The sequence below is a fragment of the Macadamia integrifolia genome, chromosome 2 (genome assembly GCF_013358625.1).
Source record: "Macadamia integrifolia cultivar HAES 741 chromosome 2, SCU_Mint_v3, whole genome shotgun sequence".
Classification (NCBI taxonomy): domain Eukaryota; kingdom Viridiplantae; phylum Streptophyta; class Magnoliopsida; order Proteales; family Proteaceae; genus Macadamia; species Macadamia integrifolia.
In genome coordinates this window covers 7,322,238-7,349,134 of record NC_056558.1, presented here as the reverse complement: position 1 = coordinate 7,349,134, position 26,897 = coordinate 7,322,238, and the positions used below count along the sequence as shown (strand labels likewise).

The 26,897-nt window shown below is 37.3% G+C and overlaps 4 protein-coding genes across 5 annotated transcripts; all 4 read left to right on the top strand.

Annotated features, from left to right (window-relative positions):
* The first annotated feature begins 1,428 nt into the window (after positions 1–1,428).
* On the top strand, positions 1,429–5,179 carry LOC122072297 (cytochrome P450 89A9-like). Its single transcript, XM_042636885.1, has 2 exons — positions 1,429–1,938; positions 4,433–5,179. Exons 1-2 carry the CDS (start codon positions 1,502–1,504, stop codon positions 4,437–4,439), a joined length of 444 nt encoding a protein of 147 aa, XP_042492819.1. The 5' UTR covers positions 1,429–1,501; the 3' UTR covers positions 4,440–5,179.
* Positions 4,522–5,028, top strand: LOC122057280 (cytochrome P450 89A2-like). Its single transcript, XM_042619337.1, has one exon. It carries the CDS (start codon positions 4,522–4,524, stop codon positions 5,026–5,028), a length of 507 nt encoding a protein of 168 aa, XP_042475271.1.
* A 6,050-nt stretch (positions 5,180–11,229) lies between the features above and the next one.
* On the top strand, positions 11,230–14,271 carry LOC122090246 (probable leucine-rich repeat receptor-like protein kinase At1g35710). The gene is made up of 2 exons (XM_042660047.1): positions 11,230–13,686; positions 13,870–14,271. Exons 1-2 carry the CDS (start codon positions 11,247–11,249, stop codon positions 14,187–14,189), a joined length of 2,760 nt encoding a protein of 919 aa, XP_042515981.1. The 5' UTR covers positions 11,230–11,246; the 3' UTR covers positions 14,190–14,271.
* A 6,148-nt stretch (positions 14,272–20,419) lies between these two features.
* On the top strand, positions 20,420–25,298 carry LOC122089255. 2 transcript variants are annotated; one of them, XM_042658848.1, is made up of 2 exons: positions 20,420–20,948; positions 23,027–25,298. In XM_042658848.1, the coding sequence occupies exon 2, from the start codon at positions 23,027–23,029 to the stop codon at positions 25,052–25,054; it is 2,028 nt and encodes a 675-aa protein (XP_042514782.1). In that variant the 5' UTR covers positions 20,420–20,948; the 3' UTR covers positions 25,055–25,298. The 2 variants fall into 2 exon arrangements, with proteins under 2 accessions (XP_042514782.1, XP_042514774.1); XM_042658840.1 differs by having other exon boundaries at positions 23,012–25,298.
* Positions 25,299–26,897: the final 1,599 nt, after the last annotated feature.

Below are 26,897 nucleotides of genomic sequence, written 5' to 3'. Positions count from 1 at the left end.
TATCACTAAATACCCTGTGTGAGCATAAACCAATTAATCTAAAAGATAGTTATGGAAGTGGAAATATGTGATTGAGAGAGATGGTTAATTTTGCCTTTTTTATTTTTTATTTTTTGTTAAAAAATTTGCCTTTGGAAAAACTAAATGTCATTGTACCTAATGAAATATTATGAATAATTTTATTTTTTGGATGAAGGTGAAGTGTTACACTTTTGACGTGACCATTGGCTACATGACATTCATTAGTAGAATTATGTGATCGATAGTGAACTTTTATACTAAGGTGTTCCGCTCTACTATGTGCTTTGTGTAATGCTTCAATATCTATCACATGATAGTATATGAATGGGTTACTAGGTAGGATAATGGATCATCTGCATATATGTTCATTGGAATGTAGGTCTCAATTGTCAACACCGTCCTTTTTGATTCCATTTATGCCCTTTTTCATCTTTTAAATAGCATGAAATGAGACGAGTTGACACCTGCGAAGTATGCTCAATTGAACATACAAATTCAAATTTTTTTTTTTTTTTTTGGGATAAGAGAGGACTCTAGGGGTGTCAACCGGTTGGGCCGGTTCGGTTTCGGTCGGGCTTAATCGGGCTTGAAGACTTTCAAAGGCTACACCGTGTCCGCCCATTTAACTAATCGAGCTTAGTTATTGAGGGCATGGTACACTTTATATTCGGTCGGTCGGTCTTGGGCTATAATCGGGCTTTAGTCAGGCCTTAACCGGGCTACGGACATGTTTAATGTTAAACGGGCTTTAACCGGTTTTTAAACGGGCCCTCTTTAAAATGTGCTATTATATTCCGGCCCACTCATGCAAGCCCAAAAAAATGACAATAAATCAATAAATGATACCAAATATAACCATTATTTAAAATGTGAACATGTCTTTACTTTTTAGTTTTTATTCTTTAATTTGGGGGGTAAAATAGGTATTCTACAATCATTAAAGGATCGGGCCAAATCGGTGAACAATAGGCCGGTCTCGGTCGGGCGCCCGACGGTCCAAGTAGCAAAACCGAGACCGACCATTTATAAACGGGCCGAGCTCAAGCTTGACACATTTAATAAACGGTCTGGGCTAGGCCGGTCTATAAAAGGTCGGTCCCGATTGATTTAGTTGGGTCGGGCCACGAATTGACACCCCTAGAGGACTCAACCTCAAATGTAAGATTGGGAAGTGTGACAATCGCCCTCTTTGCCATGAACCAACAAAAAAAATGTTAGGGAAAGAACACTACAGACATCCATCAAGGAAGGGGTGAGATGGTCATTTCGCAAGCGACCGGATAACATTCTTTTCTCCAAAATGATAATATAATTGTCACGCGCTACACCTGAAAAAAAGGCGACAAGGACTATTGTACATAATAGGACTTCTGCACTATTCTTAGGAACCAACAAAGACATCGGAGAGATATGATCATCCAGTCATCCACTATAAGCCTAAAGAAGCTTACAAAGTATCATCTCTCTCTGAGAATCTCACATGGAGATCCGGGTCATCCTCCTCACCACTCTATGCCTCTGTGCTGCCCTAAAGTTTCTCTTTGATTTCCTCTCACACAAATCAAATCCCAGATGCCCACCAAGCCCTTGGATAGTACTCGTCATAGGCAACTTCCTGTGGCTTCGTGAGAGCTTGTTAGATCTCGAGCCAATCCTCTCCAAGCTCTATGTCAAGTACGGCCCCATCTTCACTGTCCCAATTGGCTCCCAACCCAACATTTTCATTAACAGCCATTCCCTTGCTCATCAAGCCCTCATCCAGAATGAAGCCATCTTTGCTGATCGCCTGCATGCGCTAAATCAATCTGCTACTACCTGGAAGCCAAGAGCCATCAGCGCTTCTCCTTATGGGCCATACTGGCGGCTCCTCCGTCGGAACCTCACCTCTGAGATCCTCCACCCTTCTCGGCTGAAGAGGTATGATTTCAGCTATGAAAAAGGTTAGGGCTTTGGTGTTTCAACTTTGATATTAATCCATGTTTGATTTTAGGTCTCATCTCCCCCCTTCCAACGTAGTCAAAACATTTGAAGCTAAATCAATCCATGAGTGTGACCTTTTCTGCTTCAAAATGCCTCACCAATCTTCTTGGATCAGTTATTAATCCTGCAATAGAACTCCGAAGAAGTTCTTTTGATGATTACCAATAATATCCATAACTACTGGGAATCTCCTTCTAACTACTAATCAAAGTAGCCCCCTTCTTCATATAAGTCAGAACTAAGCATTGTAGAGCAGCAGCCCAGTCCTCTGCCAAAGGTAGATTTGCTCTGCCCAAAAAAAGGCCAAATTTCAGATATGGCAATCCTTGTTTTCTCTATAAACATCACATTAAGAACCAGTAGGACCTGGGTTACCCAGTGCTGATCCATCAAAGCTAAGATTGATTTCCTTCAATGCTCTGAACCTGGAGAAGATCTGAAATCCAGGGGAATCTCACAGCCAATGAAAGTGAAAAATCCCCAAAATTCCTAAAATTTTCCGAAGTATTCTTAACATGTATGATCTGGGCTAGGGGTGAAAGTTTGGCCTTGATAACCCGAATCCGCCCTAACCAATCCTGAGCCCGAATAAGGCTTGGGCCAAGTTTTTTGATCTTGAGGGCGGGTTAGAGTTGAAAAACCCCAACCCTGTATCAGGTACCCAACCTTGACTTTTAACCCTGAGTCCATGATTTTATATATATATATATATATATCTCGTTAGTTGGATATATTATTATAATATATATACACATTGTAACATAATATATGTTAGAATGATGTCTTGCATTAGATGTATGTAAGAACCCGACCCAACCCAGGGCGGATTATGATTGAATTTTTTCAGGCCCTTGGCCGGGCTCAAGCCCAATTTAAAGGATGCAGGGTTGGGCTTGGGTTTTAAGAAACCTGGCTCAACCCGACCCTATTTCACTCCTGGGCTTGGATCTGGAACTGGCTAAGATCCAAAACTGATGAGATCTAACCCTCTCTATTTCATGTTCAACAGCTACAAGAACACTCGCAAGTTGGTCTTGCAAAAACTTATCAGCAAGCTCAAAGAACAATCTGAATTTGACAAAACCATTTCTGTTACCACCCACCTTCGTCACTCCATCTTTTCTCTGGTATTTTTCATGTGTTTCGGCCAAAAATTTGATGAGGAGGTTATCAAAAAGGTCGAAGCTTCTCAGAGAACATTCTCTGTTAATTTCAGTAGATTCAGAATCCTGACCTACATGCCAAATTTGGGGAAGATAATCTTTAGGAAGTTGCAGAAGGAACTACTCAATCTGCAAAACTACCTTATAAGAGTTCTCACCACATTGATAAGAGCCCAGATTGAAGGAAAGGAGAATCACCATGACAATACTGATGAGTTCCTTGTATCATATGTTGATACACTGTTAAAGATTCAGGAAGGAAGGAACCTCAATGAGGATGATCTGAGAACCTTATGCTTTGAGTTTCTGAATGCAGGTCATATGATGTCTTGTATTCTATCGCTTGCATTCTCCAATACATTATTTAACTATTGAGGCCTCGAACGGATGAAATTTAGCTGTTGCCCGGGTTGCAGCCAAGTAGTTGCAACCCCAGTGGCAGCCAAAGAAATGGAATCTAAAAGGGTATTTTGGAAAATACTATAACCTATGAGGATATTTGTGAACCCTAGGGGAAAGTGAATTGTTCATTTCTTTGGCTGTCAGCAGGCTGCAACCCCAGGTAGCAGCTACTTGTCTGCAACCCGGGTAGCAGCCAAATTTTTGTGGATGCTCACCCCTAAGATATTTTTTAGGCTACAATATAGAGATGCAATTTTGCTGCTGGTATTTTGGAAAATATTATAACCTAAGAGGGTATTTGTGAACCTTCGGGAAGTGAATTATTCCATTTCTTTGGCTGCTAGCATGGGATTGCAGCTACTTGGCTGCAACCCGGGTAGCAGTGAAATTTTTTCCACGATTATACCTGGTTTTGCTATAAATTAGTACTGTGTCATGATGAGCAACCATAACACTATTCTCCTTGAATAGTGAAGGGGATCTCATCTCACTCTTGGATGTAAGCAATTTTGTCAAACTATGTAAATCTTTTGTGTGTGTTGTTGCATTTGTAAGTTGATTTCGAAAGACCTGTTGAGAGGCCTAGAGTAATCGGCCCACCTTGTGTATTACTTTCATTATTGAGGCCTCGAATGGGCAGGTCCTCACCTCCAAGAATTTTTTTAGGCTACATATATAGGGTTTCGAGCTATGAATTAATATTGTGTAATGACGAGCAATCATAACACTATTCTCCATGGATAGTGAAAGGGATCTCATATCACTGTGAGTGTGAACAATCTTCCCGAACTACGTAAATCTTTTGTGTGTGTTGTATGATTATTTGCATTCTTATCTACATCGCATTAGTTTCTCATTTTCTACAGGTACTGACACAATAGCGACGGCAATGGAATGGATCATGGCCAACCTAGTGAAGCATCAAGATATCCAAGCAAAGCTATATTGAGAAATCATGAGGGTTTTGGGAGAAGATGAAGAGATCACAGAGGATGATTTGCAGAGGATGCCTTATTTGAAGGCAGTGATATTAGAAGGGTTAAGGCGGCATCCTCCACTCCACTTTGGGCTGTCACATACTGTCACGGAGGATTTTCATTTAGACAGCCATGTGATACCTAAGAATGCTAATGTGTATTTCAATATAGCAGAGATGGGGTGGGAGCCAAAAGTGTGGGAGAATCCAATGGAGTTCTGGCCTGATAGGTTTTTAAGTGGAGAGGGATTTGATGTAACAGGGAAGAAGGGGATAAAGATGATGCCCTTTGGTGTGGGGAGGAGGATTTGCCCTGGATATAACCTGGCATTGCTTCTTCTAGAGTATTTTGTAGCTAATCTGGTCAAAGATTTCAAATGGATGGCTGTTGATGGAGAAGATGTTGACTTGTCAGAGATGAAAAATTTTGAGGTTGTGATGAAGACTCCATTAAGGGCCCATATATCTCCAAGGGTGATGAAGTGAGAATCCACACTACCCTTCTCTATATATATGTAGAACTTTATAACTATGTATGTAAAGGTCTGTAGAGGTCAAGAGTCTTATACCTCTACACAGCTACACCACCAATCAGCAGGGTTTTAGGAATCGGTATCGGATGAGATATATTGGTTAATTCGTATTGTATCGGCTGTGTTTGATATTAGATATCGGTAATTTGACTTGAACCCTAGTTTAATAATAATAATAAAAAAAAACTTGAACCCTAGTTTAGTAAAAAAAAAACGATTTTTTAATCTAATATCAGCCCCATACGAACTGATATTGATATCACATAGACGATGACCGATACCATGAACTACAACCCTGCCACAGAAATGACCATCTAATCAAGTGTTGTGCCAAAGGCAATCTGGTTCATGTACAAGTTGCAGATAGTATGATCTTATGGGATCGGTTTTTACTGATCCGATCCCAGCCGGAACCCTAGAAATTTGAGTTGAAAAGAAGAAACAAATATTTTCTCAAATCATTGATTTTTAGGAGTTTTTTATTCAATAAATTTGGGAATAATGCTACAGGAGAAGGGTTTCATTGGTCTTCTACTATTTTATTGGTTAAGAGAGGAAACAGTGGCAATCGTAATTCGTCCCCAATTTCAAAGGATAGCTTAAAAATTCACAGAATAATATGCATGTTCTTAAAACCTAATTATTACGTGAATTCGAAGTAGGGTTTTTAAACCCTAGGCCACTTTGACTCAGCCTAATGCCATCCTTGTTGAGCTCATTAAAGCCATTTGTTGAGCTCAATCCAGTCTAACCCAACCCAACCTTGGTTGCCCTTGATAGGGTTGGACATTGGCCCTGATTGACCCTTGCAACCCTTATGTATGGTGCAATAGAGGGCATTTGATGGTCATTCATATGATAAATTATATGAGAAATTTCTTAGATGAATGTCATGTCAAATTTGATTTTTTTTTTTTCCAAATAAATCTATCATTATAAATGTGTACACGAAAAATGTGCAACACAATAGTAATTTTAAATAATGACATCATAACAAGTTAATTTAACTTTAAAAATCTTGTTTCGCTCCTTAAAGAACTTGTAAATATAAAATAATAAATAGTCGAAAGAAAGTTATATGTTCTTAATATACCTACAAAATATAAGTAAAAAGGTATCATTTAGACATTTCTTTATTTGAAATAAAAAAGAAAAGAAAATATTAATTATTCAAATTAAAGTTGACATTAAATAGTTGGAGCTGGAGTTTCTACACTTTATTAAGAAATATATGGAGAAAAATTCAAGCAAAAGAGCAAGAAAGGGGTTGACAATGTTCTTTCACATTCCACCTTCAATTGACTGCATGGAAGCCTCAGCTGGTCATCAAAGTAACCAATAGATAGAAAACCTCTTCCTTTTCTTAGCATGTGTCAAATTTTGGGTCTCTATCTCTATAATAGATGTGAATTACATTGTTAGGGTTTTTATCCTTATAATCAAAGTAGTCAAATTGAAGTTACTAAAAAATGGTCAAAGTTGATTTTTAACCAGTTTTGAAAATTTCACATCTCCACATGGAAAATTAAAATTGATCTAAAATTTTCGAATGACATATTGAGAAACTTGTTCATGTAGATACAAGGTTCAAGAACCCATAATTGAACATGGAATCAGCCTCTGTGGATTCTTGATCTAAATTGTCTAACCCGATGGAATCTTAAAATTTAAAATCAAGAGGAAAAAACTAAAATTTTCCCAAAAAAAATAATTTTAAAAGTATTTAAATCAATGAAATTAGGTATCTTACTATGAAAAATAAATTTTATTAATTTTCTATTATTTTACAAACTAAAATAGATAAACAGTGGCACTTCTTGATCTCTTGCAGGGACGGCAAAGCCTTGGCTCTAACTTAACTCCCCTTTCTATTAAATATACAGATGTGATGTGTATCCATCACTACAATATATGCTGAATCATCGTCAAAGTGCTTATATACAATACTTTGTGGCAAGAAAACAAAATAACACACTTTGCCAAATCTGGAGAAGTCTTAACTACTTTGACGACTTTGCCAAATTTGATCATATGGGTATTTGATTGATATTAAAAAAAAAAAAATGCAGTGATATTTGAGTAGCTTTCTTTCTCAAATTTAATAGTCCAATTTAATAATGTAGCTTTTCACGTGTTGAAATTTTCTCGGCAAACTCCATTAGGGATGAAATTCATCACATGACTATTGGGTGCGAAAATTCCATGTGCTCTCTTCTATTCACTCCCTATTTTATGTTCTCAAGCTTGGCTACATGATTTATGCAATAGGTGTCATTTGCATTATACTCTTCTTTTTATTGCTTCTTATCTTATTCTTGAAAGTTCTTTAAATTAAGAGTGATTTTTAAATAATTTAGAAGTAATTTATCATTATATTATTATCATTATCTTTACACTTTTGTCAAGTATACCTCAAAGGTGATTGATCACCATGCCCCATGGATGGTGTGAGCAGATAGGGTTGAAAGGTACAGCTGGTTGAGGAGGATCCAACCTACTCATAATCACGTAGGGACTGCAAATGGTTTTGGTAGATGGTATTAATATGTTTCCTATTAGTGATTTAAAGGTAAACAAGAAAGTCTTTATTTATTTATTTTTTGTGGTTTTCATCTTATCTGTGAACAGGATAACTTTCTTGCTCATGGTATAAGCTAGGTGGGCTCTTTGGACCCACTGCGGGTCTCAGCTTTTCTAGTGGAGGTTTATACCTATTGTAAACATTTTTTCCCCTTAGGATGAATAAATTTCCAACCAAAAAAGAATAAGAAAAAATATGAGAGATACATTAAGATGGTTAGTATAAAATATAAATGATTCCGACAAGTAAGATGAATGATTTGATTAAACAAAAGTGGATTTGGTCTTAATCTCTTACTCCACTCTATCCATTTTATAAGCAAGCGAGTCTTTAAAGAGATGATAAACTATAGTAAACCATCATCCTTTTCAACTCCAAAAACCAATTTAGAATAATAACCCCATTTGGTTCTTTTAATTACTAACTAGATACTCAGTGGTATGGGCTACCGTCCATGCTATGGTCCCACTATCATGAAAAAAACAGAATAATTTAAATTAGGTATATATATATATATTTATAAATTCTTTGCCGGAGAGTGTGACTCCCGCACCAAGGCGTGGGCCAATGAGAGCATATCTAGAAGAATCAATAGGATGAGCACCTCCACTTTTCATTGTGTGGCGGGGATTTGTTTCCCCTATATGTCCGGGTATATGCACTACACTATGGAACAAAGTCCTCCTTAAAAAAAAAAAAAAAAAAAATAAAATAAAATTCTTAATAAAAATTTAACCAATTAAGAAAATCATGCTAGCTATTAAGTGATATTGTGACAATGACTAACTTATATAATCATATAAACTAATATTTGTACGTTGCACTAATGGCAGTATAGAAAACAATATTATCTACATAAGGTCCACATTATTGGAGTAAAAGAAAAAAATTTATATACAAACCCATGTACAAATGAAATAGTAGTCTGATGTCGTGGTGATTATTTTTCCTGTATATTAAATAAAAGAAATTATTTCTTATTGGTTGCACTAAAAACAACTAATTGCATGGTAGTGCAAATTTCACCAAAAAAAGAATTTACCTGTTGTCATTATCAGAATATGAATAAATAATTAAAATGAGATTAGTTGATGAAACTTTTTCTTGTGGGATTGGGTTTAATTAGAGAGTTGGTGAAGTCACATATATCACTTTTTCTAATTTATTTATTTATTTTTCCCTTTATATTAACAACCATGGAACATGTCTTCATTCTTAGACAGGTCCAGTTAGGGCATGCCCCATGCATTTAAATTCCATGAAATGAAAGGAGGACTCAATCCATAGATGCAATGGAGCTTACATAAGTAGTATATGGTTGTGTCTTTTAATTTCCTATTCAGCTCAAGTAAGGAATGGACTCTCCTGTCTCTCCTCCTTTTTCTTCTCCTTCTTCAGAATCATCAGATGATTCCTCCCAGGATTACCAAGGACCTGCCTTACCCTTCATCCTTGTGCCAATTTTGCCAGTAATTTACTGTATCTTTTGGTGCTTAATCCATATTGGAATCATATACATTAAAAAGATAAGAGGATCCGATTCAGCTTCGGAGTCGCCGGTTCTTCCAGTTAGAGTTTCAGGGCAGCCAAGGCAACAACAACAAGAACAACTACAGCTTCAGGTACTGTATAGAGAAAATGGAAAAGGTGGGTTGAATAAAGATTGCCCAATTTGCTTGGAGGAGGCTGAGGAAGATGAGGCAGAGGCAGAGGCAGAGGCAGAGGCAGAGGGGGAGGGAGAGGGAAAGGAGAAGGGAGAGGCAGAGGCAATATCATGGAGAGTGGTGCCTGAGTGCTGCCATAGATTTCATGAACTGTGTCTAAACCGGTGGTTGAAATTGTCACAAACCTGTCCACTTTGCCGGGGCACTACTCAACTTGAACCTTTTGTTTATGTGGTTTGATTTGTTTAGCATCATTCATGATCGATTCATTCCATTTGAGTAAAGAAAAGTTCTTTTATCTCATTCTCTTTCAATGTATGTTTTTGGGCCGATGATTCGGTTAAACCGAAACTGAAATGGTTAGGAATTGGTTTTATGAAAGTTGAACCGGGTTCATATGGGCAGCAGGCAGGGCTGGAGAGAGAGACATGGGACCCACAACAATGTTTTACGTGGTCCCATCACGGAAGTGAAGTGTTTTTGTAGTATAGGTTTTGAGATGGATTGAATCTCAACTGTGTACCAATGGGGTTGGTAGCCTAGTGGTGAAAATGTCCTCAACCCATCATTGATCGAGTCGGTTGGTTGTGGGTTGAGTCTTGGCATGCCCACTGTCACCCATTGGTGTTGTGAAAACGCTGCTTACCATATGAGGGCTTGTTTTGGGGGCTATGATCACTACCATGGAGTGAAACCCTTTTTAGTTTACCCAAAAAAAAAAAAAAAAAACTCAATTATGTAATTTTAATTCACCCCCTTTGTATTTAATCTAATATAATTGATTTCCTACCAGAATCTTCATGTTCTTATTTTTTTTTTTTTTTTTTGGGAACTACGATTTTATTAGAAAAAAGTTCGGAGAAGGAGGAGCAGCTCTTTTGGAAAGAGCTGGAAAAACTTTCTCCTCTAACCAGAAAAGCTTTCTGTGTCTCCTTTAATTAAAATTTCTGTTAAACAAGTGGTAAGTGGGGTTATCAGATTCTCTCCAATCCCCCAGCCCCTACACGTGTGTCTAATGGTTGGGGGATCCTTTCACTCTTAGAGGTTCTCCCAGTCATCAAATGCATGCTGGAGGGTTAAAGAGGATCTGGATACTCAGCAATGAACTCTCTGCTAATTACAAAAATAGGGCCAGTTTAGATCTAGTTGAGTTATTGGGATATCTTGAAACTCCTTTGTAAATAGAAGTCCAACTTTGGACCAGTTCTAGTTAAAAAGTTTGCTATTTATGAAATAAAAGAATAGGAAAAAAGATTTCTGAAAGGCAGCATGGCCCCTGTGCCCAAACATAGAGGGGACCAAATGACCTCCCCACCCCTCATGAAAGGTGAAAATCCTATCCTTGTTGAAGTTTCTGTGCGCGCTCTCATTGACCCCCACGTTGGCTCCAAGGCCATACTGCGTTTCAGGGAACCCTCTACCTAGAGATTATATTTCTTCTAGGTATAAATCAACCCAAATGGTGGAAGGAGTATTTTTCTCATCTATAACCCTCCTCTTTCATCTTTTAAGACCATGTTCACCAATGGCAGTGGGATAATGTGAAATTGATTCTCATGTGACAATTAAAACTTTTTTTTTCCTTTTCTGAGAAGTGTTATTTAGAGTGTGATTAGCAAAAAAAATGAAAAGAGAGTCTCTACATTCATATAGAGTGGCAAAAAACAGATTGAGCCCTGTTTGGCGCAGATCAGAACAAGACATACTTGAAAGAGTTAGCTTGCCTTATGGAAGGGGGCAGAGACCTGATTACTTTGACAAAAGAGCCAGGCACAGATCATTACAATTATACAAAAGAGTAAACTAGCCTTATGGGAGGGGCAAAAGACCTTGATGACTTTGACTCAAGAGTAAGGAGCCTTATAGACCCCAAATTGACTTAAGAAAGTTCAGATGAGAAGCCTTGGTATCAATCATTTTGTAGCAATGGGAGAGTACAGAATTAAGCCAAAAACAGGATCAAATTGTTACATGGCTTCCTTCATTACATTTGTATTGAAAATAGTTGTTGTTTGGGTTTCTTTGATCATTGTAAGCCCTGCAACTATAGCAGTAGCATCTGAATCATCATCATCATCACCAGAAACCAAAGCTCTGCTCAATTGGAAAGCCAGTGGTGCCCACTTTCCTGGTTCTTGGGATGCAAATGATACAAGCCCTTGTAAGTGGGATGGGATAACTTGCAATGAAGCTGGAAGAGTAACAGAGATATATCTACCTTTTTACAATCTACAAGGTAAGCTCAACAAATTGAATTTCTCCTCTTTCCAAAATCTATTTCGCCTGAATCTCGGATCGAATAGCTTGTATGGAACCATCCCTGAAAACATTGGTATGCTTTCTGAACTCACCCATCTTTACCTGTATTCAAACAGTATTTCTGGCAAATTTCCTTCTTCACTAGCTAATTTGACCAGATTACTTGAGTTGGATGTTTCTGGTAATGAAATAAGTGGTGAAATTGATGGATATCTATTAACCAGCTGGTCCAAACTCTCTTCTGTTAAGCTTGACAACAATTTGTTTCAAGGGAAAATCCTTTCTATCATTGGTAAGTTAAGCGACCTCAACATTCTCTCCCTCTCTTACAATAGATTCAATGGCTCAATACCTCAAGAGATAGGAAAGCTGAAAAATCTGAGTCACTTGGACCTAGGAAGTAACATGTTTTCAGGTTCAATACCTTTGCAGTTGGGGAATTTAAGAGATCTCACTTATTTGGACATAGGAAGTAACATGTTTTCAGGTTCAATACCATTGCAGTTGGGGAATTTAAGAAATCTCATTTATTTGGACCTAGGAAGTAACATGCTTTCAGGATCAATTCCTACACAGATGGGGAATTTGGGAAAGTTGAATAAATTGGACCTAAGTAGTAACATGCTTTCAGGCTCATTACCTGCACAGTTGGGAAATCTGGGATATCTGAATGAGTTGGACTTAGGAAGAAACATGCTTTCAGGTTCAATACCTACACAGATAATGAATTTGAGATATCTCAATCGGTTGCTTCTAGGAAGTAACAAGCTTTCAGGTTCAATACCTACACAGATAGACAATTTGGGAAATCTCAATCACTTGAGCTTAGGAAATAACATGCTTTCGGGTTCAATACCTACACAGATGGGGAATTTAACTAGACTAAAATGGTTGGAGATAGGAGGTAACATGCTTTCAGGTTTAATACCTACACAAATGGGGAATTTGAAAGCTCTATACAAGTTGGACCTAAGCATGAACATCCTTTCTGGTTCTGTACCAGTCGAAATGGGGGAAATGATAACTTTGAATCAGCTAAACCTGAGTAACAACATGCTAACTGGTTCAATACCTGCATCAATGGGGAACCTTAAGAATCTCTGCCTATTGGACTTGAGTAACAATATGCTTACTGGTTCAATCCCTATGGAAATTGGAGATATGGAACAGTTGACATTGCTTAATCTCAGCTGCAATAAGCTACATGGTTCAATACCTGAACAGATGGGGAAACTCAATTTTTCTTACATGGGTTTGGACTTGTCTTGCAATGATTTGGAGGGTCCTGTTCTAGATAAAATAGCTTCTGAAACTCCTTTGAAAGCATGGAAGATGAACAAAGGTTTGTGTAGTAATTGTTCATGGAAAAGCAGAGAGAAAAGGCTTAAAGTCAAGATTTCCATTGTTCTTTCTGTTTCTAGCATCATTCTTGTCACACTTGTAATTGTTGCTGGTTGGTTCCTCTTCAGGCAAAAGTCAATAAATTGTATCATTAATACAAGAGCACAGAAAAATGGAGATATATTTTCCATATGGAATTATGATGAGAAGATTTCATATAGAGACATTATGGAAGCAACAGATGAATTTAACATCAAATATTGCATTGGCACTGGAGGTTGTGGGAGTGTTTATAAAGCAACGCTGCTTACAGGGAAAGTAGTAGCTGTGAAAAAGCTTCATCGCCTAGTAGCAGAAGACAAAGCCTATGGGAGGAGCTTCACCAATGAGATACAAGTGTTAACTAGAATACGGCATCAGAATATTGTGAAATTTCATGGGTTTTGCTCTCATCCTAGGTGCAAGTTCTTAGTTTACGAATACATAGAAAGAGGAAGCTTAGCTTATTCACTTGGGAATGAAGTGGAAGCATTGGAATTGGATTGGAGGAAACGTTTGAATGTCATCAAAGGGGTCGCTTATGCTTTGTCTTACTTGCATCATGACTGCACACCACCTTTAATTCATCGAGATATTTCGAGCAAAAATGTTTTGTTGGATGCAGATCTCGAGCCTCATGTCTCAGACTTTGGAAATACCAAATTTCTAAATCCTGATTCATCCAACCACACTATACTTGTAGGAACATATGGATACATTGCTCCAGGTAAGCTACACTATATTCATTCTTTTTCCATGCTAATAATTCTAAGAACATTGATGATGATTTCGAACCATTCAATCCTTTTTTACCAAAAAGAAAAAAATTTAAAATTTCACCATGCGACTTGAGATAAATATATATATATCTAACATGCAAAAACTGACTTTTTTTTTTGGGTTCCTTCAGAGCTTGCTTATACAATGGTTGTGACGGAAAAATGTGATGTTTATAGCTTTGGTGTACTAACACTAGAGACGATTATGGGAAGACATCCGGGTGAACTCATGTCAACATTATCATTGCCGCATGCAAAAGACATAATACTAAAGGATGTGCTAGACCCACGTCTCCCACCACCAACACAATTGGAAGCACAGGATCTGACTTTCTCAATGATGTTTGCAACTTCATGTTTGCACACCGATCCAAAATCTCGTCCAACTATGCAATACATATATGGGGAATTAGAAAGTTCTATGAACAGTCTTCGCAACATTTCTGCATAATTTTGTTGTGGCAATTGGGAACCTTGAAATAAATCAGATCCATAAAGCTATATGGAAGTGGTCATATATTGCTAAGGTGTTCTCTTTGCCAGGTCACTACTCAACTATGATCTTTTGTTGCTATGGTTTGATTTGTTTATTACGACTCATGATTCATTCTGTTTGAATTTAGAGATGATTTTTTTTTTTCCATTCTCCCCCAAATGTCATTTTTTTTTGGGGCCGATGATTAAACCGGATACAAAACGGTTAGAAATTGGTTTTACAGAGGTTAGACCAGATTCATGGTGAAAACTCTGGGGGAGGAGGATTATACCGTTAGACTAGTCCTTGGAAGGGTATACTGAAAAAAATTTGACTGTTACTTGCAGCCAAAGAAATGGAATAATTCACTTCCCCATAAGGTTTACAAGTACCTTCTTAGGTTTTTGTATCTTTCAAAATGCCCTTTAAGATTCAATTTCTTTGACTACAATTCAGGTAATAGCTAAATTTTGTTCAACATATTGATCTCATAGGCCACAACATTGTTTTATGTAATCCCTTCACGAAAGTTTTGCATTAATAACTCATCGACATATGCCACTTGGAGGGCTGATATGGTCAATTGATTGGTGGATAGATTGAATCTCAACCATGATTGGTGGATAGATTGAATCTCAACCATGTAATTTTGATTCATGCCCTTTGTCTTTCAACCATTTACACCCATATATCTAAATTGCATTAGGGTCTCATTCACCACAAATAGAAATAAGTAGAGATCTCGACATATCACAAAATTTGAGTACTAATTTGAACTGCCATCAAGGACACATTAACCATTAGGGTTGCTAGGTGACAAGGGAAACTTGATTTCAACAGGCCATGAGGGGAAAGAGACGCCCAGAACACTCGGACAGTGTTATGTTTGAGGAAAAATTACTTAGATCCACTAGATAAGATAATTTATTACAATAAAAAGGTTTAAAGTTTATTTTACATTCATTAATTTCAAATTTAAAAATATTTACTTAATTGTCAAAATTAATTATTATTGATGGCCATGGATTGCAAGAGTAGAAACAAATTTTCTAAAATAATCCCAACCTTAACCTCTGTTTTTTTTTTTTTTTTTAACTTTCGCCCAATGCCCAAAGCCGTGTCTCCCCATACCTCTTTCACTTAAACCGAAAAAACAGAAGGAAACGAAGCATAAGGGAGAAGAAGGAAGAGGATACCCTTTCAGAACTGAAGAAGAAAGTAGAAGATATGAAGAAGAAGAAGAAGAAGAAGAAGATCAAGGAAACGAAGCAGGAGAAGAGGATAAGGAAAGGATACCCTTTCTGAACTGATTTGTGTTTTTTTCTAATATTTGGTTTAAGAGTTCTTGTTGGCGTCTTGGTTTATCTGAACGGTTCGTTTTGGAGTTTATCTCCAAAGGGTTCTAATATTTGGTTTATGAGTTCTTTGCTTGCTTTGTTTCTGTTTCTTGTTGTCCAATGAAACCGACTTCTTTCTGTTCCTGATAGTCTTGAATTGGTTCTGGGTTCTTCTTGTCAATTTTTTTTTTTCTTTCTTGTGTGTTTTGTTTTATGTTCTGCAATATCCTCTGGGAGAAATCATTTCAGATGAAGGGAAAAAAAAGAGGTACAAACAGATTACACAAAATCATGAAAGATAATCTGATAAATCTATCAACCACTAAGCAGAAGATTAAGAAGAAGGAAGACAGAAAAAACCAATGAGGAAAAAGAGAAGAAAATGAAGAAAAAAAAAAAGGATGAATAAAACTACCGATACTTGGGGAAACAGTTGAGAGCCGATCGTTATGCAAGTTACCCAAGGTGAAGGTTATTTTAGAAAATTTATTTTTATTTTTTCTTGGGCTCCATGAACAATAATTAATTGGATAATTAAGTAAATATTTTTAAACCTGAAACTAATGAATATAAAATAAACTTTAGACCTTCGTATCTAGTAATAAATTATCTTTTCTAGTGGATCTAAGTAATTTTCCCCATTTTTGACTATCATAATATGACGAGCTTGGGCTCAAAATCCAACCAGAAGTAGTTCAGACTTTTAGGTCACATTTCTCAAGAGCTGGCTCAAGTTGTTTACCCATATTGAACCAGGAACCAATTAAAAATGAAGTGTTACAATTTTTTTTTTTGGTTTTCATTTGCCACATTTCTCCTTTTGATCTGAAAGTATGGCCAGTGCATTAGGACGGATCAATGAGAGTGTACAAAGAAACATCAATAGGGGGGAATTTCTACCTTTCAGTCGGGTGAGGCAATCATTTCACCCTCTCGAGTCTGGGTGTAAGCGTCACACTCCCAAACATAGTCATTTTTCCATAATGTTTTATGTTTCTATCTCTTTTGTTGCTTAGAAGCCTTTCCTGCTCCCTCTTGCACGCAACAACATTTTGTTAGTGTTAGATTTAAATATCCAAATCCTTGGCAAAAATATTATCCAAATGAACCACCCACATTATCTTTGGAACATCCATCAACTATAATAATATTAGAAAGAGCTCCAATCAGGATGATCTGGATTGAATCATCCTGTTAGCTGAACTCAATGTACGAAGAAAATATAGAAACTTTAAAGTTCAAAAAAAAAAAAGTATATTTTTTATTTGGGAAAAGGTTGGGTATGCCGTCGATATCAAGTATGCTAGCACCCATTGTGTCTATCTCTCTCTTCCCTTTTTCTGAAATGACCCCCATATCCTTCTTGAATGATACTCTATCATGTGTTCTTATTGGTGCTATCCGCTAGCATACTTGATATCGGCGGCATACCTATCCCTCTCCCTTTTTATTTATTTATTTTTTTGAAAGAGAGAAGTAGGGGTGAATGAAACGTTTTTATGATAGAATTCTTCTCCATAGAGCCTAGGGAATAAGGAGCCATCCCACGACTGGGGTGATCTAGGGACGCGTGCCTGGATCCTCCTAGCCATGGGATGGCTCCTTGTTCCCTAGGCTCTATGGTGAGGAGCCGGATCCATTTTTTCATGCTTTCTACAAGTAAGCATGACTCGAATATGGTAAATTTTGTGCATGTGAAAGAGATGGAGAGATGGATCCGGATCCTCTCCAACAACTCTCCCTCCAACTAGACATAGACATGTAGCCCTAGAAGCATCTCTATCTGATTGAAAAGAGGTTAAAGGGAGAACTGTTGGAGAGTATTCCAAAACTCAAAAATTTTGTATTATTATTTGTTCAACTATTTAGATCATGGGATTATTTATTTGGCAAAATATTTTTGTTCACCCATGAGAAATTCCTTGGTGAAATGACTAAATGATTGAACAATTAGGTCTTCATTACACTCCACCTATTGACCATCTAAACTATGGAATCACCTCTCCATTGGCAACATGGTTTCAACTAGAAGTCCAGATCAGGAATTCGTTCGAGAATGATTCTCGTATGCCATTTGATTTACACTTAGACTCCACTTAATCTCTCTCCTCTTTTAATTAGTTTTTATTTTCAATGGAGTCCAAGTGTGGATCAAACATTGTACAAGAAGGACTTGATCCACATCCTTCAACGAGCGTGTCAATTCCGAGTCTGCACTGGTAGGCCCGATCGAGCATGTTTATGGCTCGACCTAGATTCGCTCGATTAATAAATGTGTCGGACTTACGTTTATTAAACGAACGTTCATGGTGCAGGTAGCTAGCCTGTCAGGCGTTTGATCGAACCAACCAACTATATGTCCGACCAAGCTCGACTCCCTTTAATAAAGAACAACCATAAATCTCATATCATTTATCTTCTTTATTAAAAATTTATATCACCTTCTACAATGATAATTTTTTGAATAAAACTATAGTGATTTAATGTTCAAATGGAGCAACTTTGGCCTTCAACCCACTTAAGAAAAGAAATTTTAGAATAGACATGTTTAGAGTCTGTTTAAACTTAAATAGATTTGTACCTCCATTGAGACCCAATTAAAACTCGACATTGACAGCTCGATTATAAATTGTACCATGCCCTCAAAGCTAAGCTCGTTTACTTAAACGGGCATTCACTGTATAAGATTTTCAAATGATCAACCCTGACTAGGCCAATCTATTGACACCCTTAGGGCCCGTTTGATAACGTTTCAAGAAACGCGTTTCTACCGTTTCTGTTTCCAGAAACAGCAGAAATAGAGCAAAAAGCGTTTGATAAAACTGTTCCGTTTCACTTATTTTTTGAAATAGAAATAGAAATTTTTACTTATTTATGATTCAAGAAACAACCTAGGCGAAACAAGTTGAACTTGTTTCGCCGTTTCTGGAAACGACTTGTGGCAATTCTTTCACTGGTTACCATCGACTTCTAAAAACATGACTTATCAAACACCTTTAATTCCGTTTCTGTTTCTAAAAATGGAAATTTATGTTTCTGCCGTTTCTTGAAACAGAAATGACAGAAACGTTATCAAACGGGCCCTTAGTTTCAACCGTCTAAGAGTCAGCTGGTGACCGACGCCAATATTTAATTATTATCTTTTTTTTTTTTTGGTAATGTATATTTAACTAAGGGTTAATCTATTTGTCACTTTGGCGGTTACAACATAAGTTGTAACCTCTCTTTTATGTCCATCAATGGATAATCATTATTCTTACCACTTTAAGGATTAAACTGTCATTTCACTTTTAGTGAATTGAATAAAAATTTATTAAAAATTTACATTTTATGGGTACTAATGTAAATCTATCGTCATAAAAACAATAAAGAGAGTGTTGGTTACTCACTTTTCGCAGGTGGAGAAGAACTTCTTGTAATTTACACTTTAAGAAATGTTTCTTAATTATTTGTTTTTTATACCATATGAATGACTTTATTTATAATTTAACTTCATTTTATTTTGAAATTTCAAACACACTCCTAATCTATAACAAATTACATGTGAATCAAATATTAGTTTTGCCTCTTCCAAACAGATTGGTTATTTCACCAAGAATTGGAAATTAGATCGCCTTATCACTTGATTTGGATTGGAATTAGTGGTCATAGATATTGATTTCTGAGCATAAGAAACCATGACCTAGATTTCATTATTCCGAATAAAAAGATAGGATGATAGTCCTAAATTAAATTATATAAATCAGGGTTAAAATCATAGCCGGTTTGAGTTGGCTGGATTAGGCCTGGTTAAAGCACAATATTATACGATCTAGCTCATCCCTATAATTAGCATTGCCGAAATCATTGGGATGGTTATATTCTTATGTGAAAAGTGGTATTGAGTTTGCAGTAGAATATGTGTAGATTGAATAAAGTAAGTATTTTGAGTATCTTGTTTAATAAGGAAAGTAGTACCAATCAATCATTTTTTTATTGCAATCTACATATATCACTAATCCATAATTGTTATGTGAGAGATCTAAATTCACTCATATCACTAATTTAAAATAGGTAAATGTTACAATAAATCCTCCTACCATACACATCATTTCCTTGATATCAGACTTAAATATACTTTTTTTGAATTAGATTTGAATACTGGGAATTCAGAAAGACAAATCATGTGGATGATGCATGATCTTAGTAATATGTTGAACTCTTGCAATATGAAATCAAACCCAACGATTCTCTTGTGTAACCATTGCTTTTCTCGATCTCCTTATTGAAACACTTGATCTCCTTTAAAGAAAGTTCAATCTCTAGTTTAATGAGTTAAGATGATTGTTTTTTTGGTGAAAGAGTTAAAACAAGAAAGTGAATAAAGAAGAAGATTGGGATGAAATCTTGGGGTCGGATTTCCTAATATACCATTGAACTAAAGGGATGGATTTGAAGAAAGGAAATCAATTAATAGTGGTCAATTAATATTATGAAATTGCGTCAATTATCCTTTAATAAAATTGAACTAAACTATGTACTAGGGTATCTAATGTCTAGTTATAAATTTTATTTGTAACCTAGTCGGTGACAAATAGATGAACCCTTTAACTAATATCGTATTAGTAGTATTGGTGGGAGGTTTCCAAAAAAAAAAAAAAAACCCTAGGTCTCGATGAGAAGCAAAACAGTCCGATTATCTAGCCCAAGTGCCCAACACAGCTGATCCATAGCGGTATCCATATTGGCGGAGACAGTTATGGTACCGATAGCGTGAATTAAATCTGCCAATCAAATGGTATCAAGAGCCGTTCATTCATTCAAAGGAAACTCGGTCTCATTTATTTTATATTTTTCAGGAAGTAGAATCGATCCCATGACCTCCTGACCTTCTTCTACCTTAGGTGTTTCAGACTTTCAGTCTTAATAACTGTTTCACAGCACATTCCCTCGGCGCGCCCGCGTTTGGACTTTGGAGTTGGGACTTGGGATAGAAAACGAGGGAAACCAGCGATTCCCTGATGGAGCTCAAAGCCTTCCGACCAATACACAGTCTGTGTTAAGTTTGAGGAAGATGAGATGACTCTGCAACAGTGGAAGGCCTTCAATCTACGGGTCACATTTCTCTCCATCCCCATACGGCAATCGATGTTCATTGGTGAACTCGATTGGTGGTGAATTTGAGCTCAACATACTTCTCAACTCACCAGATTACCAATCCTGAGGTCAGGGTTCTGGAGCCGGTGAGATTTGCTGATCTTTGTGTCTCAGACTCTCTGTTGGAACTATTTTCAAGCATCTAAGCTCTCTGAAGTTCTATTACACGGAGACGCCTTCTCGACTGACTTCTGAGATATCCGATGTTTTCACTCGTCTTCGAACTTGCTCCTGCTCGAACAACCAATTTTGTACTATATTGGTAATCATTTATCTTCTTTCATTTTGGATTGAAGTTTGAGGATTGCTTTTGTTTCCTTCAGGTGTGCTTATTTATTAATTTTATATAGGTCTCTTATATTCATACTTATTGCCAGGCTCATCCTTTTATGTTGAGGTCAGTGTAAGTCTTCTCTATGATGTTGTGTAAATCTAGACGGTGTTGAAGCTGGCTTATCTTAGAGCTATGAGTCAGAACAATGTTCACCAGCTCTTCCATAGTTATCTTGTTCATATATAGATAAAGCTTTTGAATTGGAGTTTCAATCAAAACCTCAAATGGAAGTGTTTTGTCAAACCTATATTTTTCTAGCTGAAAAGGTTATTTTGTTTATCCTTCTTTAAATTATGAGAAAAATGTGACTTGGCTTTCCTTCTAATTCAATGATTAAACCCTTAGAATGCAATTGATGATGGTATTTCAGGGCAGACAATATCTTCTCTTTAGTTCACAAAACTAGATTCTTATAGATATAAGAAAAACTAAGGTTAAGTTTTGTTGGGTTGATAGTTGTGAAAGGAAACGTTTAGGGTTTATAGAGGTTAATAGTGATTTGAGAGCTTAGAGAGGTTGTATTGTGCAATAATAGAAAATCAATGAGTGTGGGAGAACCAACCCGATCACTAGGCCTTCAAGTGTTTGGATTAGAGATGATTGGGGTCTGTATGAGCAGGTTCTAGCTGAGGTTTGGAGGTTATTTACTGGAGAATAAGATTGTGAGAAATGAACCTGATTGTTGATAGGAGAATGGGTGCAGCAACAAGTAATACAACTAAAAGTAAAGTGAAAACGAAAGATGATAACCGGAAACTAGCAGATCTACGAAATCTTGTCTCTAATAGGATTTAGGTAAGCAAATACTAGTGCTGAAAACTCAAGATACCCATGCAGGAGCAGTAAAGAAGAGCAATATTTCCACTTAAATTCAGAGAATACAAGAATCTTACATTGAAATTTTGATCAAGAAACATGGGAAAAAGAAATGGTAGATTGTTCTTCACTAGGAGTTGGTAATGGCACTAAGCCGAGTTGTTGATTCCTCTTCCGGGAATAAATGGGCCGACATTAGGTAGTAATGGTACATGTCTTGCGTGAAATATTTTTTTGGTCAAGTATGGAGATAGGAAAACTGCTTTGGATAAAATAGAAAATGTAAAATAGCAATGTTCCTGTACTTATGAAATCAAGAGTGAGGTCAACCAATCTACTGCCAATCCAAACCGAATCCAATTGATTTCTACTGCTATGGAAATGATGATGGTTTTGGGTTTATATATTTTGAAGGGACTAGGGAGGAAGGGATGTCAAATCCTTAGGTCTCCATCAACTGCTTCATTGGCACTCAATAAATTGTTGATGCTATGTGTTGTATTTATCATGGAGAAAAACTATATTAGCCTGTGTATGGTGTGACGGTCCATCAATGAGTTTTGACCAATGAAGGCATCTCCATAACTATTAATTCATTAATTGTGTATGTGGTGGATGGAATGAATGTGGTTGATTTGTGATCATGTTGTTCTTTTTTCTTTAAATATATTAGAATAGCACTTCTTAGTTTTAGGCCCATTCTGCCCCCATGGTATGTTAATTCCTGAATTTCAGGCCCATATCTGCTTTATTTGATTGTTTAGTGATTTTATTTCTGGGGATGAGAACTAGGGAAGTCATATTTTGAGGCTCACATCCTCTAACCCCCCCCCCCTCTCTTTTTCGTGAGAAACCTTGGAAAGCCCAAGGCTTCGAGCCTACATAGCAGTAATTTTCGTTTTCTTTTTTGGGTAAGGTGATTGATGCGGGGTTTGGCATCTGGTTTAGGTAGGACATATGTTTTATGTTCACAGATGATATGACCCAACAATAACAGGTTGATGGTTGTCAATCGGGGTTGAATTTTGTATGGGATTTGGTGTATTTGTGAAAGATATGGCTGTCCAATGGTTTGATTGTTGTCAATGGACATATGTTGTGAATGGTTTGTGGTGTTTCTGAGGCAGTATGTTTTTGACTTGTTCATGTCATTCTTTCTTTATTGACAATGACAGAATATGGTTGACCAGATGGTAACACTTATGTGTCGTTGGGATGGGAGGATAATAACTGGATCACAGGGCCCAAATTATGAAGGTGGTAGACTAAAGGGTATTAGGGTAAAAAATACAACTAGTCATTTGGAGTTGTTAGGTAAGATGTATGAGATAACTGGCTATGGCAAGGGGCAATTTGATATTAAGATGATTTGCAGATTTCCAGTGTCCAGAGGATACATAGCCTATGAGATAGATGACGATGACTCTACTGAGATTATGCTTGAATTGGGTCGAAAACAGACTTTTGTTGGGGTGGAGCTGTACTTGGAGAAATACCTTTTACACATTGACAATGAAAGGAGTGATCCCCTGTCCACCAGGATGCTCTCAAAGGATACTGAAAGATACAGTCTACCGTCACTTGGCAATGCTGATAACTTGGGATCTCCATCACTTGGCGGTTTGGGGACTGGAACGGAAGGTTGTCTTGGATCCGGAATAGGACTGGTTCAGTGTTCTTCCCAACAGTATTTTGTGGGGGGAAGTGATGATGCCTTTGATTGTCTTACAATGGCATATGACGAGGAGGGGGATGAATGGTCCCAGGCCCATGTTGTGAATGTGGATGAAGAGGCAACAGTGAATTGTGAATGGGAGACGGAGAAAAATGCTTTAGTGTCAGAAAAAGTCGTCCATGCCCATGTTGCAAATGGGGAGGGAGATGAGATTTTCCATGCCCACGTTGCAAATGAGGGAGATGAGGGTTCGCATGTCAACATTGCAAATGAGGGGAGAGATGAGGATTCCCATGCACATGTATCTGAGGTGGATGAGGGGGCGGCAGCAGATTGTGAATGGGAAATGAATGAAACTGAGGGAAATGCCTTAGTGTCAAAAGCTATTGTCCATGCTGCAAATGAAGATGGAGATGAGATGGCCCATGCCCATGTTGCAGATGTGGATGAGACTAGGGGAAATACCGTGGTGTCAGACGTAATCGCCTATGCCCAGGTTGCAAATAAGGACAAAGAGGTGGGGCACTGCCATCATGTACATGTGGACACAGATGAGGAGGTGGTGGTGGATTGTGAACAGGAAGTGAATGGGACTGAAGTAAATACTTCAATGTCAGAAGCAATTGCCCATGCTCAGGCTGGGAATGAGGATGAGGAGGTGCCACATGACCACCTTGCAAATGAGTATGTGGACAGGGATATGGATCCTGTAGGGGAGAAACATGAGATTGAGGGGAATGGCTCATTATCAGTAGTAGTTTCCACCAATAACTTTGTTGATGTTGAACAGGCACCTGCCAATGAGTTCACGAACAACGACTGGGTGAATGATGCTGTAGCTAGTAACCATGTACCAGGATTTCCAGTTGTTCTAGAGAATGTAGAAGCCAATCTACATGTAGGCCAAATCTTTCAAACGAAGCAACAGTTACAACACGCTGTAAAAGAGTATGCTATTAGGGCACATCGGGAGTACATTGTTCTGGAGTCAACTCCATCATTGTTGGCCTTGAAGTGTAAGAATGAAGGATGTCCATGGAGACTTCGTGCACCATTGAAGAAGAGTGTTGGGTGTTTTATGATTACAAAATACGCAGGGCCCCATACTTGTGTCAACCCAAGTTCTGAGCAAGACCATGCACAGTTAGATGCAGAATTTATTTGCAGTAAAATATTGGGTATGGTCAAAGAGCACTTGTCAATCACACCAGCAGCAATCATGGCACATATGCAGCAGACTTACGATTACAGTATTTCATATATGAAAGCATGGATTGCAAAACAGAGGGCACTTGAGAAGATATTTGGTGATTGCAAAGAATCTTATGTTGAGGCAGATTTAGAGCTTCCTACTGTATCAATTGGGACGTCCTTCTCTGATGAGGTGGTTCCAACAATAGTCGCTTTACCTGATCCACTTCAGCCATTTGATGCCACTGAGGGATTATCACAGCTTACGCAACTCACTGAAGATGAGCATGATACAGTTATTGATCCTCCTTGCCAGGAAAAGAGGAAGGCTGCCAAGAGAAAGAGGAGGTAGCAACATTAAATGTCAACTATGACAGTTCTTGCATGATTGAGTGAGAAAGCTTCAGGTATGATTCAGAACTGATGTGTGATCAAATGATATACATCCTTTGGGTATTGTCCATATGATGATGCACCGTTGACTTTCTAAAATATAAAGCAGTCCTTTTTGTCACCACTCCATTATTTTGATAGTCATGTATTCAAATCTTCACCTAATAACTACACATTAATTAACTATCTAGCTTCCATTTTAACATTGTTATTGTTCATTCTGGTTCATGAATTGTGGAGTATGTTTAAAAGAGTTATTGGTGAGCACTATGTTGCTACTGCCACTGGTCCCTGTACAGCTTGACAAAGCTCAACTAAGCCTTCTCCCAATTAAATTGCGTTGGCTACTGTAATCTTCTTTTTTCCCTTTCAATTTTCTTCAGAGCCATTCTTTCAGCCCCAATTCATACGCTTCTTTGTTGATCTGACTACAGCTTAGGCCTTGAATTCAAATTGCAAAACATAATTTTGACCAATTAATCATCTTGTAAAACTTACATTTCATATGAGATTGATGAAGCAGCATTCAATAAGAGGGAGATTTGGTTAGGTGAAGTATCAAATATAAGAAGATGGGCAGTATGTGGTTAAGAATGTGATTTAGGTGAATGCCATATGCTTAGGAAGTAAGTTTTCTTGTATTGATGCTGAAATTAGATTTAGAATATTAACCTAAGGGGGACCGAGTGAGACTTAACAGTCAAGACTCTCACTTTCGTAGTGGTTATGACTTAATTGACGTTTTCATTGGTGGAGGGGAGAATCATCTGGTAATATGGCTGTTTGTTAATCCCGCATCATAATCCATAACGTCAGGTAAAAAGCTAAGAAGAACTCTCATGAGAGGGTTCAATTGAGTTCGAGACCTCTTGTTCCTCACCTTGAGGTCATCCTTTATGGGAGGGAGGGAAGAGGTTAATTTGCTGCGAGGCTGCGTGATCCCTACCCCAGCATGGTGGTCAATGGGGGTGCATGTTTAAACATCCAAAGAGAGGAGCAAGGTGGTCATCTCACTGCCCCATGTAAAAGGGTGTAGAGGGTGCTGCCGGGGATCATTCTTTTTCCTAAGGATTAAATAGCAAAATTCTTTTTATATTTTTTAACATTAAATAAAATTAATGAGAAAAACCATTATCACCATCAATTCAAGCTCACTTTTTGGGTAGCTTAAGCCCATCGTATTCTTTTACACTATTAAATCCATAATCAGTTTGAAGTTAAAATATCTAAACATGAGAGAGGAAGATGAGAGGGATGGTTAGTGGTGGAGAGTTATATTCACATACATCCCATGTTCACTTCCCGTTTATTCAAATTCTCTTGCAATCAAATAGTCTTATTATTAACACTTATTTGGAGTAATTAACCATTTCTATAATTTTTTGTTCTTTCATTCATAAATGGAAATCACCTAGATAATTAGATATTGATACGGAATTACAAATTCCATAGATATAATAGTCTTCTATTTATCTGGTTTCATTTCCATTTAGGGCAGTGTACAATCCGTCATTTTTTTTTTTTTAATTCTTGTGGCTAAACAAAAAATGGATTTTATTTAAATGGAAGCAATTCGGAGTCTCCTTAGCGCAGGTGTGAATTGCAAATTGAAACTGTTTATAGAAATCAAATCAAACTGTTTAAACTAGAACAGATAATCGATTAATAATCTACTCAATTCTGGTTTCAAAAAGTGAAACTGTTTATTAAATAGTTCGGTTGATTTTAAACCAATAAATCGCCAATTAAGAATCGATCAAAATTGATTAAAACTGATAAACTATTGAATCAATTATACATAC